Source organism: Nerophis lumbriciformis, linkage group LG15 (genome assembly GCF_033978685.3).
Source record: "Nerophis lumbriciformis linkage group LG15, RoL_Nlum_v2.1, whole genome shotgun sequence".
In the NCBI taxonomy this organism is placed as follows: Eukaryota; Metazoa; Chordata; class Actinopteri; order Syngnathiformes; family Syngnathidae; genus Nerophis; species Nerophis lumbriciformis.
This window is the reverse complement of record NC_084562.2, coordinates 23549075-23567500: the sequence shown is the minus strand read 5'-3', so window position 1 is coordinate 23567500 and position 18426 is coordinate 23549075. Positions and strand designations below refer to the sequence as shown.

The 18426-nt window shown below is 38.1% G+C and overlaps 1 protein-coding gene across 2 annotated transcripts in view; it reads right to left on the bottom strand.

Annotated features, from left to right (window-relative positions):
• Positions 1-18426, bottom strand: part of pcdh17 (protocadherin 17) — a 231441-nt gene that overhangs the window by 968 nt on the left and 212047 nt on the right. For both annotated transcript variants that reach the window (XM_061974704.2, XM_061974705.2), the window contains exon 5: positions 1-767. This exon is cut by the window's left edge and continues 968 nt beyond it. In XM_061974704.2, coding sequence (XP_061830688.1) covers positions 70-767 — 698 coding nt within the window. In that variant the 3' untranslated portion in view covers positions 1-69. The remainder of the gene's footprint in view (positions 768-18426) is intronic.

Below are 18426 nucleotides of genomic sequence, written 5' to 3'. Positions count from 1 at the left end.
CTTTTGGTGACGGTTTTGGCATGAGAGTTTTTGGAATACGCTCCTATTCCTCACTCGACGCCCAGTCCTCTACTTCCTGAGTGTGCCGGTGGCGTCTCCGCCTCTGCAGTCCTGCAAGAGTTTGTCGATGTCTCTCACCACCTGGTCGGCATCCATCCCGTCGCAGCCCGCGTCGGGCTCCGCCTGCTCGAGCACGCACTCCATTTCTCCTCTGGTCTCTTGGCTGATTCTGGAGCGTGCCTCGGCGAGCACTTTGGCCACCGGGTCCGACGGAGGCAAAGGCGGGTAGACCCCGTGCTCCCTGCTTTGTTTGGTGGGCGACAGGTACTGACCGTCCGGCGGTCCGTAAAAGCCGGAGCAGGTGGCCGGAGGAGGCTTGCCTTCAGCACCGTCAGCCGGACTCTTAAGCGAGGAGCAAGGAGACGTGGTAGAACAGCCCTTGACTGGACTGCCTGATGCCGAGGGAACCTCTTGGAGCAATGGGCTGAGGGCCCGTTTCGCCTTTAAGTAGGGCTTGACGTTGGCTATGAGGATCGTGTGATCACGGCGCTCCTTGCCGAACGTGCAGAAAGTTTTCTTGCCGTTGGGATTGACCGTCTCGTAGGTCTCTGTCTCAGGCACACTCTCGATCCCCGCTGGCACGAACATGTTGTTGCGGTAATCAACACCCTCTGCCTGGTGTCCTCCAGCTGGGAATTGGGGCATCCAGCAGCGGTCGGAATGACCCAGAACTCGACACTCCTCCGTGCAATTCAAACAGTCTTCGTCTGCAAAGAGAGAAAACAGAGATGAATGTTTAAAACAAAGTACACACCAACAGAAAGTGTACTTTTGGGACTGAACGGTTTACAGCAAGGCCAATCAACCGGCGGTCCAGAGGCAAAAGCCGGCTGGGGGATGACACCATACTCTGAGTTTGGATCAAAACTTGGGAGACAAACAGTTTTGCAGCAAATTCCTAAAAACAATAGTTCTTCTGTTGTATGGAGGAACTTGGACCATCCATCCATCCATCCATCCATTTTCTACCGCTTATTCCCTTTGGGGTCGCGGGGGGCGCTGGAGCCTATCTCAGCTACAATCGGGCGGAAGGCAGGGTACACCCTGGACAAGTCGCCACCTCATCGCAGGGCCAACACAGATAGACAGACAACATTCACACTCACATCCACACACTAGGGCCAATTTAGTGTTGCCAATCAACTTATCCCCAGGTGCATGTCTTTGGAGGTGGGAGGAAGCCGGAGTACCCGGAGGGAACCCACGCAGTCACGGGGAGGACATGCAAACTCCACACAGAAAGATCCCGAGCCCGGGATTGAACCCAAGACTACTCAGGACCTTCGTATTGTGAGGCAGATGCACTAACCCCTCTGCCACCATGAAGCCCGAACTTGGATCACTGTAAACATATTGGCATCTACATTTGAACCTTGCTAGCTAACAAAAACACTAAGCTCCGAACTTCTAAAGTAAAGTTCCTCAAGGCACATGTTTAAGTCCTCTCCTTTTTGGCAGTTACCAATTCTTTTCATATTGTGCTTTATGCAGTCAGATGCAGTCAGTAGCCATTTATTCAACTTCTTTAGTTATACAAACGGTGTTCCTCAAGGCTCCATTTTAGGTCCTCTCTTTCTCATCATTCACGCTATTCAACCGGTGACCCGTGAGTTCAGTTCCAAAAACTTGTGAGGGACTCGCATATTTGCAAGATGGTCCTTAAAAAAAAGCAGAGCGCTCCTGGAACTCGGACTAAATGACGCCGGTTCTCCGAGATATACAAAATAAGACGAATAGTGACGGGAAAAGTCCGACCCCCCGCCCCCGGTCTTTAGCTTTCTGGAAATGTGACCTATAAAAAAATGTCATTAAATCCTACAAAGGTCCAGCAAATTTCTTGACATTTACTGACCTTAAACTACAATCATTTCCGAAAGTTTGTTGTTTTGGTCGCTTTGCAGAAGTCATGTTCTTTCCGTGTTATGCTCAAATGGGTTTTACGACTTGGACTTTGCTCAGTCCCAAACTCTCTGAGCTTCTGAAGTCAGTCCAAAATTCTGCTCTTTGATGAACATGAAGACACCGGAACCTTTTCACGTAAACCATACTTGCCAACCATCCCGGATTTTCCGGGAGACTCCCGAAATTCAGCGCTTCTCCCAAAAAACCTCCCGGGACAAATTTTCTCCCGAAAATCTCCCGAAATTCAGGCGGACCTGAATGACGTGTCTACAGCATGTTTTCACGTCCGCTGACGTTATAACTGTAGAATGATCGAGGACGAGTTCTTGGTTTCTTATGTGGGTTTATTGTTAGGCAGTTTCATTAACGTCCTCCCAGCGCGGCAACAACACACAACAGAAGTCACTTTTTCGTCTGCCGTAAAGCAGTTCGTCTGCCGTAAACAGCAATGTTGTGACACTCTTAAACAGGGCAATACTGTCATCTACTGTACATGCATATGTGACAATAACATCTAGGGCTTTTAGAGAGTGCAGTGCACAACTGCTCACACAACAAGGAGACGAAGCAGAATGCATCTTCAGAGAGGGTGTTCAGCATGGTTAGAAAAATAGTGACAGAGAATAGAACAAGGATGGACAATTCAACCCTTAACTCAACAATGAGTAGATGAGTGTTATGTGTGTGTATATGTGTAAATAAATGAACACTGAAATTCAAGTATTTCTCTTATATATATATATATATATATATATATATATATATATATATATATATATATATATATATATATATATATATATATATATATATATATATATATATATAGCTAGAATTCACTGAAAGTCAAGTATTTCTTATATATATATGAAAAACATGACTTGGTGAATTCTAGCTGTAAATATACTCCTCCCCTCTTAACCACGCTGTAGTTACTGACAGTGTTTTTTCTGAAGTGTTCCTGAGCCCATGTGGTGATATCCTTTACACACTGATGTCGCTTTTTGATGCAGTTGATGAATTCTGTTTTTATTTGCCATTTACACAACGCGACAACTTCACTGGTTTTGGGTGTCGTACATTAAAGTTGTGACTTTTTGACGCTCCCTGGAAAAAAAGATCATGTCCACGTCCTATAACGCATACCTAAACGTTTCGGAATTTAGCATTGTCCGTATGAGTTAGAATAATTATGTATATATTATCACACTAACTTCAGTATGCTTAAAGTCCGTTGCTTTAGTTATTTAGCTGTTGTGCTCAAGTTGGACTTTTCTAATCTGTGCAAGGACCAAGACTTCTTGTCTGAGGGGTGGCCTCAGCCGTAGATGTTATCTTTGTTTTAGCCCGCCAACAGCCGAGGACTTCAAAGACCTCAACGAAGATAAGATGACAGCACGCAGACGAAGCAGAGACTTCAAGGACCTCAACGAAGATAAGATGCCAACACGCAGACGAAGCGGGGACCAGGCAAAATCACAAGGCCCCCAGCACATTCCGTCACGTATTGTGCGTCCCGGACCTGCTTTGCATAATATATGTGACCACTCCTTTTAGAGGCGGCCTTAGTGTTGTTGACTGTGGAACTCCTGAATAAATAGAGGGACGCGGGAGCTGAACCTTAGAGCATAGGGCGAGACTGTGACTAAGTGTGCAGCTCCATGCGTTCTCCTCATGAGCTAAATTGAACTCTGTCTCTGATTGATTCCTTGCTTCTTGTCTGATTAATAGATGTCATCTGTGCTTGACCTTGACAGTATGTTTAATCCGTGCGGGTGAAGTTTGAATACGATACGATGAAATAGAGAAGGATCTGCGTATGAAATTGGAGAAAATGTGCCAAAAAAATGACCTTTTTGAACGTTTTCGAGGTTTAAAATGCACATGAAAGATGCAAAATTGCATGAATCTCTATTAATGCACCTTATATTTATATATGCCGGTGCTGTTGTTGATGTATAAAAGTAAAAGGGGAAAAAAAAGGCACACCTTTCCAACAGACTTGGAAGAGGCACCTGCTAGTTTTATTTTTATTTTTATTTTTTTTTCCAAACCTCTGATCAAGGAGATGGCAACGCATTCAGACGAGGCCGAGATGGAGTGAGAGGAAAAACAACAACAGTTGAGGTTTGGCAAAGACTTCGTGCCGTTATCATAAATTCATGTCAGCGGGCTTTGAAGCCTTCCCTTGATAAACACGCTATGCCAAATGGCTTGTGTGTGTGTGTGTTTTTTTTGGTTTTTTTACCCGTGTGTTTGCCTGTTTGTGAGTGTGTGTGAGAGTGTGTGTGAGAGTGTGTGTTCTCTTCTTTCATCTCTATCAGAGGGATGCACACTTTGGCTGATTATAAGAGTGTTCATGCCTGTGTCAAATGAATCCAATACTTTTTGGAAAATGTGTTATGAAAAAGAAGACCTCCCCCCTCCAAAATAAATAAATAAATAAATGTTAAATGAATGAATAATAAACAAAAATAAATGTATTTCTACATTGATCAGGTTGGATAAAAAAAAAAAAAAATGACAGCAAGATACCGGTTGTAAATAAATAAAAGGCAATTAATGTAGGGTTTGATCTCCTAATACAGAGGTCAGCAACCTGCGGCTCTTTAGCGGCGCCCTGGTGGCTCCATGGAGATTTTTCAAACTACTACTAATTTCAGCGGCTCTTGAACTCACCATTGTGTGGACTGTGACTCGACAATTTGTTTGTATGTTTTAAGCCGGTCTCATTTTGTCCACCAAACGTTTTATACTGTGCGCGGATGCACAACGGTGAGTTTTGTTGGTGTTATTGCATGACTGCAAGCTAATTGATGCTAACATGCTGTTCAGGCTAGTTGTATGTACATTTTGCATCGTTATGCCTCGTTTGATGAGAATCAGCACCTCCAAGTCCGAGTCCATGGTTCTCGCCCGGAAAAGGGTGGAGTGCCATCTCCGGGTTGGGGAGGAGATCTTGCCCCAAGTGGAGGAGTTCAAGTACCTCGGAGTCTTGTTCACGAGTGAGGGAAGAGTGGATCGTGAGATCGACAGGCGGATCGGTGCGGCGTCTTCAGTAATGCGGACGCTGTATCGATCCGTTGTGGTGAAGAAGGAGCTGAGCCGGAAGGCAAAGCTCTCAATTTACCGGTCGATCTACGTTCCCATCCTCACCTATGGTCATGAGCTTTGGGTTATGACCGAAAGGACAAGATCACGGGTACAAGCGGCCGAAATGAGTTTCCTCCGCCGGGTGGCGGGGCTCTCCCTTAGAGATAGGGTGAGAAGCGCTGCCATCCGGGAGGAGCTCAAAGTAAAGCCGCTGCTCCTCCACATGGAGAGGAGCCAGATGAGGTGGTTCGGGCATCTGGTCAGGATGCCACCCGAACGCATCCCTAGGGAGGTGTTTAGGGCACGTCCGACCGGTAGGAGGCTGCGGGGAAGACCCAGGACACGTTGGGAAGACTATGTCTCCCGGCTGTCCTGGGAACGCCTCGGGGTCCCACAGGAAGAGCTGGACGAAGTGGCTGGGGAGAGGGAAGTCTGGGCTTCCCTGCTTAGGCTGCTGCCCCCGCGACCCGACCTCGGATAAGCGGAAGAAGATGGATGGATGGATGCCTTGTTTTTAGGTATATTTGTGCTCATTTAATTGTGTGTTTAGTTTATTTGTCCATGTTTCTTAACACATTATCTGTATGTAATAGTGGCTGCATTTTCTGATAGTTGTTTGTGCGCCATGTTGTTCCAGACCACAGCAAACATTACTTAGCTTGCAAAGATTGATATTAATCCATTAGAAGGAGACAGCCTGTCGTTTCCTTTAACTTGGACACACATCTATACCTTAGGCCAGTTATTTCCAGGAGTTATCTCACCCTCTGAGAAGTTTTGCTATTATTTTCCAATGTTGTAAAAATGTGTAGAATAAATATCTGCGGTCCTCTCCAAGGTTTCTCATAGTCATCCACATCGACATCCCACTGGGTTGTGAGTTTTTCCTTGCCCTTTATGTGGACTCTGAACCGAGGATGTCGTTGTGGCTTGTGCAGCCCTTTGAGACACTTGTGATTCAGGGCTATATAAATAAACGAGGACAAAGCTACGAACTATGGGCTTTTCTGCTCCGCCGCTCCCAGTCTGTGGAACGCTCTCCCTGACCACCTGAGGGCACCACAGACTGTGAATGCTTAAAACCCCCCTTTTTATTTTTAGCATTGTAACAAATCCATACTATTTCTAGATATTAGGCTGTTCTAGTTTGTATTATTTTTTTCTTTTTATTTATTTATTTTTTAATACACTGGAGCACTTTGAGGTTGTTTGCTCAATGTACAGTGCTTTTTTACAAATAAAATCTATTATTATTATTATAGCCATTACTAATGGGGTTAGGCAGAGCTTAATAGTGTTGTTTCTATTTATTCCGAAATGAATGTTTTTTATTGAGTAGGGGTCTGGATTGGGTGATGCGATGCATGGACGTCCGCGGAACGGCGCCTTAGAAACACAAACCGGGGATTAATGCAATCTTCCATTGGCGCGGTGCCGAGCGAGCGTGCCGGAGTGCGCTCGTCTTTGCCGTGTCGCGGGTCAACGGTCCGCGCGTCCTGAGAGAGCGGCTTCCTAAGCTGTGGAGACGAGCTTAACACTTTGCAAATGTTTGAAGAAGCCAAACAGCCCTGGCAGAGGGAGGCTGACATTTCCCATGTTGAAGCAGTCATCTGAGGAGGAAACAAGGTGGGCTGCAACGTAAAAGGTCAGGGCAGCTTGAGATGGCTACATTTAAATGTTACGGGCGGGGAGGGGGGGGCGAGAGCATGCGTCCGCACGTGTCTCCTTGCGCGTGCACGCCTGTGCTTTATTAGAAATTGATTTTTGCATGGAAAAAATTTTAAATAAAAATGGTCAAATAAATAACAAGACAGGACGTTGTAAAGCAGAAAACCCTCTTGCTACTATGAAATATAGACTATAGACGAGACCGGAAGCAGCGAAACAAGATACACCGGCAGCTTATTAATGCCTTTTTAATGTCTATCTAGTTTTAGTCCCCCGGCTGACAAGTGGCTAGCAGCTACCTATTTGTCTCCATACACAGTGTGGAGCCGCGCCACTAATGTAATAATAATCAACTCCTTTACCGAAAAATAAACTGCATTTCTTATTGTCTAAAGTAATACTATTAAATACCGTAAGTAAGTAAGTCATTTTGATAGTAGGCTAATATAGCTAATATAGACACTTACATCATGTGTTGCCTTCATTATAAGATTTATATAAGACTTTTTAAAGTAATTTTAATAGTAGGCTAATATAGCTAATATAGTCACTTACATCATGTGTTGTCTTCTTTATAACACTTATATAAGACTTTTAAAGTAATTTTGATAGTAGGCTAATATAGACATTTACATCATGTGTTGTCTTCTTTATAACACTTATATAAGACTTTTAAAGACATTTTGATAGTAGGCTAATATAGCTAATATAGACACGTACATCACATGTTGTCGTCATTATAACACTTATATAAGACTTTTAAAGTCTTTTTGATAGTAGGCTAATATAGCTTATATAGACACTTGCATCATGTGTTGTCTTTATTATAAAACTTGTATAAGACTTTTAAAGTCATTTTGATAGTAGGCTAATATAACTAATATAGACACTTAAATCATGTGTTGTCTTCTTTACAACACTTATATAAGACTTTTAAAGTAATTTTGATAGTAGGCTATCATGGCTAATATCGACACTTACGTCATACTTCATTATAACACTTATATAAGACTTGTAAAGTAATTTTGATAGTAGGCTAATATAGCTAATATAGACACTTACATCATGTGTTGCCTTCATTATAACACTTACATAAGACTTGTAAAGTAATTTTGATAGTAGGCTAATATAGCTAATATAGAAACGTAAATCATGTGTTGCCTTCATTATAACACTTATATACAACTTGTATAGTCATTTTGATAGTAGGCTAATATAGCTAATATAGAAACGTAAATCATGTGTTGCCTTCATTATAACACTTATATAAGACTTTTAAAGCAATTTTGATAGTAGGCTATCATAGCTAATATAGACACTTGCGTCATTATATAAGACTTGTAAAGTAATTTTGATAGTAGGCTAATATAGCTAATACAGACACTTACATCATGTGTTGTCTTCTTTATAACACTTATATAAGACTTTTATAGTCATTTTGATAGTAGGCTAATATAGACACTTAAATAAGGCATTTAATTATTTGTGGCTCCAGACAGATTTATTTTTTGTATTTTTGGTCCAATATGGCATTTTGGGTTGACGACCCTCTGAACTACACCCACCCATTTTTAAGGTCAAAGGCGAGTAGGAACCTATCCCAGCTGACTTTGGCACATCCAGACAAACAATATTCACAATAAAAGGCACAGTTGTGTGCATGTTTTGGGAGCAAAAAAAAAAAAAAAAAAAAGTAAAAAAAAAGAAGCTGGACAGGACAAAAAAAATAAAAAAAATAAAAATAAATAAATAAATAAAAAACCCTCACATTCAGAACACATGGACTCCCTGCTGTGCAACATGCTAACCATAGCGTACATCCACTGTGCTGCACCCCCAAGGGAAGAAGACAACTTAAACGACCTTCTATGTGGACGTCAACATTTTATATTCAGATACTGAGATTTTCATCACGGGATTACCAGTGTGAGGGGGGAATCGCAGCATTACAGCTCTTATTCCACTAAGCCATATAATGCCTCTTATCTCTCTCCAAATTATACAAAATGTCCCTTCCAGAAAAATATCTCTTACAAAATCAAAGCTTAATTAACAAGGGCCACAGGCCGTGTGAATCACACACAGAGATTTCCCTTCAACATACAAAAGCTGCTCAGCAAGTTCCCATGCAGTTTTTTTTTGTGTTTTTTTTTACTCCGTTCCTTGATTTCAAATCTTAAATCTTCCTGTGCACACCAGCCGGCGGAGCTCGCACCGTGTTTGTGTATCGGTGTGTCATAAAGCAATGTGTGATTTCCCTAACCGCACTTTTCGGCCCCCATGGCCCCTTCCTACCCAAACCTGCTGGCGTTATTACCCATCCTTGTGATTAATGTGCCTCTGTCACACCCTGCTTCTTGTGCAGGGACGTGGGAGGAGAGTGTTTAGTGTTTACTCGCTGTTGCAACCCGCCCAGCACGGGACCGACTCGTGTTCTCACCGCACTTCAGTCCGTGGGGTTTTCGGGTGACAGGTTAAGGACCGTAATACGCTCAAACCGACTATTTTCCAGCACAATGAGCGTAGTTTGGACTGCATACCCACACTGAACACAACGCTACTAGGAGAATACTACAAGTCGCCAATACTGTCGGTGACCTTGACTTACGAGTACCTCAAATCACGAGTATTTTAAGATAGGAGCTGTCGCTCTTTACCTTCTTTCAAAAACTTCCGCTCCACTCCAACGTGTCGTCACTTCCGCTCTTAGCGCCTTCAAAATAAGAGCTCAAGGCATATACTGTATAACAGCGCATAACAGGAACTTAACATCACAAAAAGGAAAGCCCATAAAAATAGGTTAAAAAAGTTATTTAATAAGAAGCCAAAAAGTGCAAAAACAATAATGTTTGTGTTGGAGGAGTTGTGAATTAGGTACACCTGCAGTCTGCAGGTGTACCTAATGTTGTGGCCCTACAGTCATTCACAACTCCTCCAACACCAACATTATTGTTTTTGCACTTTTTGGCTTCTTATGAAATGACTTTTTTAAATAGATTCAATCTTGCACGTGGAAAGTTTAAGTGTGGGCTTTAGTTGATATAACACTCCCGTCAGGGGGTGCATTCTACGGCGGGGGTGCAGGAGGCAAGCCTCAGCCAGTGCGTCTTTTGCAGCCCTTTTATGATCGCTCAGCACAAGAAATACTTTACACACATACAGTTGTTGACAAAATACACTGTACATTATATACCTCAGCTAACTAAACTATGGAAATGTATAATATAATTCATATAGCAATACGGTCTCACTGCACAGCAGACCAGCAGTTAGCCGAGTCCGCAATCCATGTTGAGGCACTGAGTGACGTGCCTCAACTGGCTGCTGTTCACCGCACCGTCTCTTCTCAGTATTTGAACGGCAAATGTGAAAATTCTGCGATTTTAAATAAAAATAATCTAAAACGGGTGAAGTTAAATGGAAAATAACTTTATAGTATAATCACTGGATACATATAACAATTTAATAAAAAAAAAAATATTTTTACATTTTTTTTCTTTCCATGATGGCAGGTGAGGCGGGGCCTCACCTGCCTCTAGTGACTGCACGTCACTGGTGTGTAATAATACTGCGTGTAATAATATTACGTGTAATAATACTGCATGTAATAATACTGTATGTAATAATACTGTGTCTAATAATACTGCATGTAATAATACTGTTTGTAATAACACTGTGTGTAATAATACTGCGTGTAATAATATTACGTGTAATAATACTGCATGTAATAATATTGTGTGTAATAATATTGTGTGTAATAATACTGTGAGTAATAAAACTGTGTCTAATAATACTGCGTATAATAATACTGTGTAATGATATTGTGTGTAATAATACTGCGTGTAATAATAATGTGTCTAATAATACTGCGTGTAATAATACTGCATGTAATAATACTGCATGTAATAATACTGTTTGTAATAATGCTGCGTGTAATAATATTGCGTGCGATAATACTGTGTGTAATAATACTGTGTGTAATAATACTGCGTGTAATAATACTGTGTGTAATAATACTGTGTGTAATAATAGTGTATGTAATAATACTGTGTGTAATAATACTGCGTGTAATAATACTGTGTGTAATAATAGTGTATGTAATAATACTGTGTGTAATAATGCTCCGTGTAATAATATTGTGTGTAATAATACTGCACAACACTTGCCGTAAAGTTGTGTGTACAAATGTGTGTTGTGTTGTTGTGTGAATCCCACAACCCAAGGTGGACGGGAGGAGTGGCAGCTGACATCTGTGGCAAAACATGCATGCACCTGTGTGTGTGTGTGTGTGTGTGTGTGTGTGTGTGTGTGTGTGTGTGTGTGTGTGTGTGTGTGTGTGTGTGTGTGTGTGTGTTTCATCTCCCAGCCAACTGCTGTTTAACACAGCTGATACCCACCAATCACGTCGGCCGAATACTTGACCGGCACAAACACTGAGGAGATAAAAGCTCTCAGGTTTCTCTTTGAGGGACTCAAAACAAGTTCAGGCTGAAAAACTCCTTCTCGTCATGAAGTGCGTTAGCTTCCACACCAACATGGCCGTTATTTTCCAGTGGCAAACTGTCAATACGGGACGTTATCCTCTTTTGTTTGTGGATAAACAAATATATTTCTTGGGAACTGCAGTTTTAGTGTTTTCATGTAATCGGACTCTTGTCCTTCCACTGCCTGATATCGTTGGATTAGGAGGCAATACTGAGTGCAGTACTTGGAATGCACCAGCAGAGGAGCTGTTGACTGCGTTTCCACGACATGCAAACCTCGGGTTAGCGGCCGCAGAATTTTACGGAGAAAAGTACATTTGTAAACCGTGTCTATCTCATATATTTTACATACCAGAACAGTTTTTAATCTGCGACTGACTACTATCAGAATTTGCGACAATATAAATTGTTTTGCACCGTAATAAAAAATAAATGAATACATTTAACGGCTAAAATCTAGCAGCTAACTCACCTACATTTTAATGTAAATAGAGAAACCCCACCACTGTTTTTTACGGTGAAATCTGGCCACAAAGCTGCCAGTTTTGTCCTGAAATATCTCTTGTCGTTTTTTTACAGTACGCTCCTGTAAATGGAAAAAAACTATCCCATAGTTTTTTTTACGGTACAATTCAGCATATTACTGTAAATTCAAAATCAGTGACTGCTATTTTACGGTGTAATTCTGGCAACTGAACTGCCAGATTTTTTTTTACCGTATAATCTACCCTCGTTGTTTTCACAGTGCATTAGTGTAAATGAAAAAATGGTTCCTCAATTTTTTACAGTAGAATTCAGCATATTACTGTAAACTCAAAATCGGTAACCATATTTTTATTCTACAGCCAGATTTTTGTTTACCATAAAATCTACCCACGTTGTTTTTACAGGTCGTTAGTGTAAATGGAAAAACGGTACCTCTATTTTTTACAGTAGAATTCAGCCTTTTACTGTAAATTCAAAATTGGTAACTGTTATTTTACGGTGTAATTCTGGCAACTGAACAGACATAATTTTTTTTACTGTAAAATCTGTTTTTACAGTGCATTGGAAATGGAAAAATGGTACCGCTATTTTTACAGTAAACTTCTGGCGACTAAGCTGCCATGTTTTTCATTATTTTTACAGCATATTACTGTAAATTCAAATTTGGTAAAAATTATCTTATTCTACTGCCAGATATTTTACCGTAAAGTTTACCCTCGTTGTTTTTACAGTGCATTAGTGTAAACGGATAAATGGTACCGCTATTTTTACAGTAAATTTCTGGCGACTAATCTGCCATGTTTTTCATTGTTTTTACAGCATATTACTGTAAATTAAAAATCGGTAACCATATTTTTATTCTACTGCCAGATTTTTGTTTACCGTAAAATCTACCCACGTTGTTTTTACAGTGCCTTTGTATAAATGGAAAAATGGTACCTCTATTTTTTACAGTAGAATTCAGCATATTACTGTAAATTCAAAATCGGTAACTATTATTTTACGATGTAATCCTGGCAACTGAACTGACAGATTTTCTATCGTAAAATCTATTTTTACAGTGCATTAGTGTAAATGGAAAAATGCTCCCGCTATTTTTACACTCAAATTCTGCCGACTAAGCTGCCCCTGTGTTTCATTGTTTTTACAGCATATTACTGTAAATTCAAATTCGGTAACAATGATTGTATTCTACTGCCAGATTTTTTACCGTAAAACCTACCCTCATTGTTTTTACAGTGCATTAGTGTAAATGCAAAAATGGTACCTATATTTTTTACAGTAGAATTCAGCATATTACTGTAAATTCAAAATCAGTAACTGTTATTTTACGGTGTAATCCTGGCAATTGAACTGCCCAATTTTTTTTACCGTAAAATCTATTTTTACAGTGCATTAGTGTAAACGGAAAAATGCTACCGCTATCTTTACAGTCAAATTCTGCCGACTAAGCTGCCCCTGTGTTTCATTGTTTTTACAGCATATTACTGTAAATTCAAATTCGGTAACAATGATTTTATTCTACTGCCAGATTTTTTACCGTAAAACCTACCCTCGTTGTTTTTACAGTGCACTAGTGTAAATGCAAAAATGGTACCTATATTTTTTACAGTAGAATTCAGCATATTACTGTAAATTCAAAATCAGTAACTGTTATTTTACGGTGTAATCCTGGCAATTGAACTGCTCGTTTTTGTTTTTACCGTAAAATCTGTTTTTACAGTGCATTAGTGTAAATGGAAAAATGGTGCCGCTATTTTTACAGTAAACTTCTGGCGACTAAACTGACATGTTTTTCATTGTTTTTACTGCATATTACTGTAAATTCAAATTCGGCAACCATGTTTTTACTCTACTGCCAGATTATTTTTTTTTACCGTAAAATCTACCCACGTTGTTTTTACAGTGCATTAGTGTAAGTGGAAAAATAGTACCTCTATTTTTTACAGTAGAATTCAGCATATTACTGTAAATTCAAAATCGGTAACTGTTTTTTTATGGTGTAATCCTGGCAACTGAACTGCCAGATTTTTTTTTTTTACTGTAAAATATGTTTTTACAGTGCATTACTGTAAATGGGACAATGGTACAGCTATTTTTACAGTAAACTTTTGGCAACTAAACTGCCATGTTTTTCATAGTTTTTAAAGCATATTACTGTAAATTCAAATTCGGTAACAATGATCTCATTCTACTGCCAGATATTTTACCGTAAAGTTTACCCTCATTGTTTTTACGGTACATTAGTGTAAACGAAGAAATGCTACCGCTATTATTACAAGAAAACTCTGTCAACCAAACTGCCATGTTTTTCATAGTTTTTACAGCATATTACTGTAAATTCAAAATTGGTAACCATGTTTTTATTCTACTGCCAGATTTTTTTTTACCGTAAAATCTACCCCCGTGGTTTTTACAGTGCCTTAGTATAAATGGAAAAACGGTACCTCTAATTTTTACAGTAGAATTCAGCATATTACTGTAAATTCTAAATTGGTAACTGTTATTTTACGGTGTAATTCTGGAACAGCCAGATTTCCCCCCCCCCGTAAAATCTACCCACGTTGTTTTTACAGTGCATTAGTGTAAATGGAAAAATGGTACCTCTATCTTTACAGCAGAATTCAGCATATTACTGTAAATACAAAATTGTTAACTGTTATTTTACAGTGTAATCCTGGCAACTGAACTGCCAGATTTTTTTTACCGTAAGATCTGTTTTTACAGTGCTTAGTGTAAATGGAAACATGGTACCACTATTTTTACAGGAAAATTCTAAGCTGCCATGTGTTTCATTGTTTTTACAGCTTATTACTGTAAATTCAAAATCAGTAACCATGTTTTTATCCTACTGCCAGATTTTTTTTACCGTAAAATCTACCCACATTGTTTTTACAGTGCATTAGTGTAAATGGAAAAATGGTACCTCTATCTTTACAGTACAATTCAGCATATTACTGTAAATTCAAAATTGGTAACTGTTATTTTACAGTGTAATCCTGGCAACTGAACTGCCAGATTTTTTTTACCGTAAGATCTGTTTTTACAGTGCATTAGTGTAAATAGAAACATGGTACCACTATTTTTACTGTAAAATTCTAAGCTGCCATGTGTTTCATTGTTTTTACAGCTTATTACTGTAAATTCATGTTTTTATCCTACTGCCAGATTTTTTTTACCGTAAAATCTACCCACATTGTTTTTACAGTGCATTAGTGTAAATGGAAAAATGGTACCTCTATCTTTACAGTACATTTCAGCATATTACTGTACATTCAAAATTGGTAACTGTTATTTTACGGTGTAATCCTGGCAACTGAACTGACAGATTTTTTTTTACCATAAAATCAATTTTTATAGTGCTTTACTGTAAATGAAAAAATGCTACTGCTATTTTTACAGTAAACTTCTGGCGACTAAACTGCCATGTTTTCATTGTTTTTACAGCATATTACTGTAAATTCAAATTCGGTAACAATGACCTTATTCTACTGCCAGATTTTTTACCATAAAATCTACCCATCTTGTTTTTACAGCATAGTACTGTAAATTCAAAAATTGGTAACCATGTTTTTATTCTACTGCCAGTTTTTTTGTTTTTTTTTACCGTAAAATCTACCCACGTTGTTTTGACAGTGCGTTAGTGTAAAGGTATAAATGGTACCTCTATTTTTTACAGTAGAATTCAGCATATTACTGAAAATTAAAAATCGGTAACAGTTATTTTACGGTGTAATCCTGGCAATTGAACTGCCCGATTTCTTTTTTTTACCCTAAAATCTGTTTTTACAGTGCATTAGTGTAAACGAAAAAATGGTACCGCTATTTAAAAAAAACTCTGGTGACTAAACTGCCATGTTTTTCATTGTTTTTACAGCATATTACTGTAAATTCAAAATTGACAACCATGTTTTTATTCTACTGCCAGATTTTTTTTTTTACCGTAAAGTCTACCCACGTTGTTTTTTCAGTGCATTAGTGTAAGTGGAAAAATGCTACCTCTATTTTTTACAGTAGAATTCAGCATATTACTGCAAATTCTAAATCGGTAACAGTTATTTTACAGTGTAATTCTGGAACTGTTAGATTTTTTTTTTATCGTAAAATCTACCCTCATTAGTGTAAATGAAGAAACGGTACCGCTATTTTTACGATAATACTCTTGCGACAAAACTGTCATGTTTTTCATTGTTTTTACAGCATATTACTGTAAATTCAAAATTGGTAACCATGTTTTTATTCTACTGCCAGATTTTTTTTTACCGTAAAATCTACCCACGTTGCTTTTACAGTGCGTTAGTGTAAATGGAAAAATGGTACCTCTATCTTTACAGTACAATTCAGCATATTACTGTAAATTCAAAATTGGTAACTGTTGTTTTACGGTGTAATCCTGGCAACTGAACTGCCAGATTTTTTTTTTTTACCATAAAATCAGTTTTTATAGAGCATTACTGTAAATGAAAAAATGCTACCACTATTTTTACAGTAAACTTGTGGCGACTAAACTGCCATGTTTTTCATTGTTTTTACAGCATATTACTGTAAATTCAAATTCGGTAACAATGATCTTATTCTACTGCCAGATATTTTACCGTAAAGTTTACCCTCGTTGTTTTTACAGTGCATTAGTGTAAACGGATAAATGGTACCGCTATTTTTACAATAAAACTCTGGCGACTAAACTGCCATGTTTTTCATTGTTTTTACAGCATATTACTGTAAATCCAAAATCGGTAACCATATTTGTATTCTACTGCCAGATTTTTGTTTACCATAAAATCTACACCTGTTGTTTTTACAGTGCCTTAGTATAAATGGAAAAACGGTACCTCTATTTTTTACAGTAGAATTCAGCATATTACTGTACATTCTAAATCGGTAACAGTTATTTTACGGTGTAATTCTGGAACTGCTAGATTTTTTTTTTTAATCGTAAAATCTACCCTCAATGTTTTTACAGTGCATTAGTGTAAATGAAGAAACGGTACCGCTATTTTTACGATAATACTCTGGCGACAAAACTGTCATGTTTTTCATTGTTTTTACAGCATATTACTGTAAATTCAAAATTGGTAATCATGTTTTTATTCAACTGACAGATTTTTTTTTTTACCGTAAAATCTACCCACGTTGTTTTTACAGTGCATTAGTGTAAATGGAAAAATGGTACCTCTATCTTTACAGTACAATTCAGCATATTACTGTAAATTCAAAATTGGTAACTGTTATTTTACGGTGTAATCCTGGCAACTGAACTGCCAGATTTTTTTTTTTTACCATAAAATCAGTTTTTATAGAGCATTACTGTAAATGAAAAAATGCTACCACTATTTTTACAGTAAACTTCTGGCGACTAAACTGCCATGTTTTTCATTGTTTTTACAGCATATTACTGTAAATTCAAATTCGGTAACAATGATCTTATTCTACTGCCAGATTTTTTACCAATCTACCCATCTTGTTTTTACAGCATGGTACTGTAAATTCAAAAATTGGTAACCATGTTTTTATTCTACTGCCAGGTTTTTTTTTTTACTGTAAAATCTACCCACGTTGTTTTTACAGTGCGTTAGTGTAAAGGTATAAATGGTACCTCTATTTTTTACAGTAGAATTCAGCATATTACTGTAAATTAAAAATCGGTATCAGTTATTTTACGGTGTAATCCTGCCAATTGAACTGCCAGATTTTTTATTTTTTTTTACCATAAAATCTGTTTTTACAGTACATTAGTGTAAATGGAAAAATGCTACCGCTATTTTTACTGTAAACTTCTGGCGACTAAACTGCCATGTTTTTCATTGTTTTTACAGCATATTACTGTAAATTAAAAATCGGTATCAGTTATTTTACGGTGTAATCCTGCCAATTGAACTGCCAGATTTTTTATTTTTTTTTACCATAAAATCTGTTTTTACAGTACATTAGTGTAAATGGAAAAATGCTACCGCTATTTTTACTGTAAACTTCTGGCGACTAAACTGCCATGTTTTTCATTGTTTTTACAGCATATTACTGTAAATTAAAAATCGGTAACAGTTATTTTACGGTGTAATCCTGGCAATTGAACTGCCCAATTTTTTTTTTACCCTAAAATCTGTTTTTACAGTGCATTAGTGTAAACGAAAAAATGGTACCGCTATTTAAAAAAAAAACTCTGGTGACTAAACTGCCATGTTTTTCATTGTTTTTACAGCATAGTACTGTAAATTCAAAAATTGGTAACCATGTTTTTACTCTACTGCCAGATTTTTTTTTTTACCGAAAAATCTACCCATGTTGTTTTTACAGTGCATTAGTGTAAGTGGAAAAATGCTACCTCTATTTTTTACAGTAGAATTCAGCACATTACTGTAAATTCTAAATCGGTAACGGTTATTTTACGGTGTAATCCGAAAATCTGTTTTTACAATGCATTACTGTAAATGGAAAAATGCTACCGCTATTTTTACAGTAAACTTGTGGCGACTAAACTGCCATGTTTTTCATTGTTTTTACAGCATATTACTGTAAATTCAAATTCGATAACAATGATCTTATTCTAGTGCTAGATTTTTTACCGTAAAATATACCCACGTTGTTATGACAGTGCGTTAGTGTAAAGGTATAAATGGTACCTCTATTTTTTACAGTAGAATTCAGCATATTACTGTAAATTAAAAATCGGTAACAGTTATTTTACGGTGTAATCCTGGCAATTGAACTGCCCAATTTTTTTTTTTACCCTAAA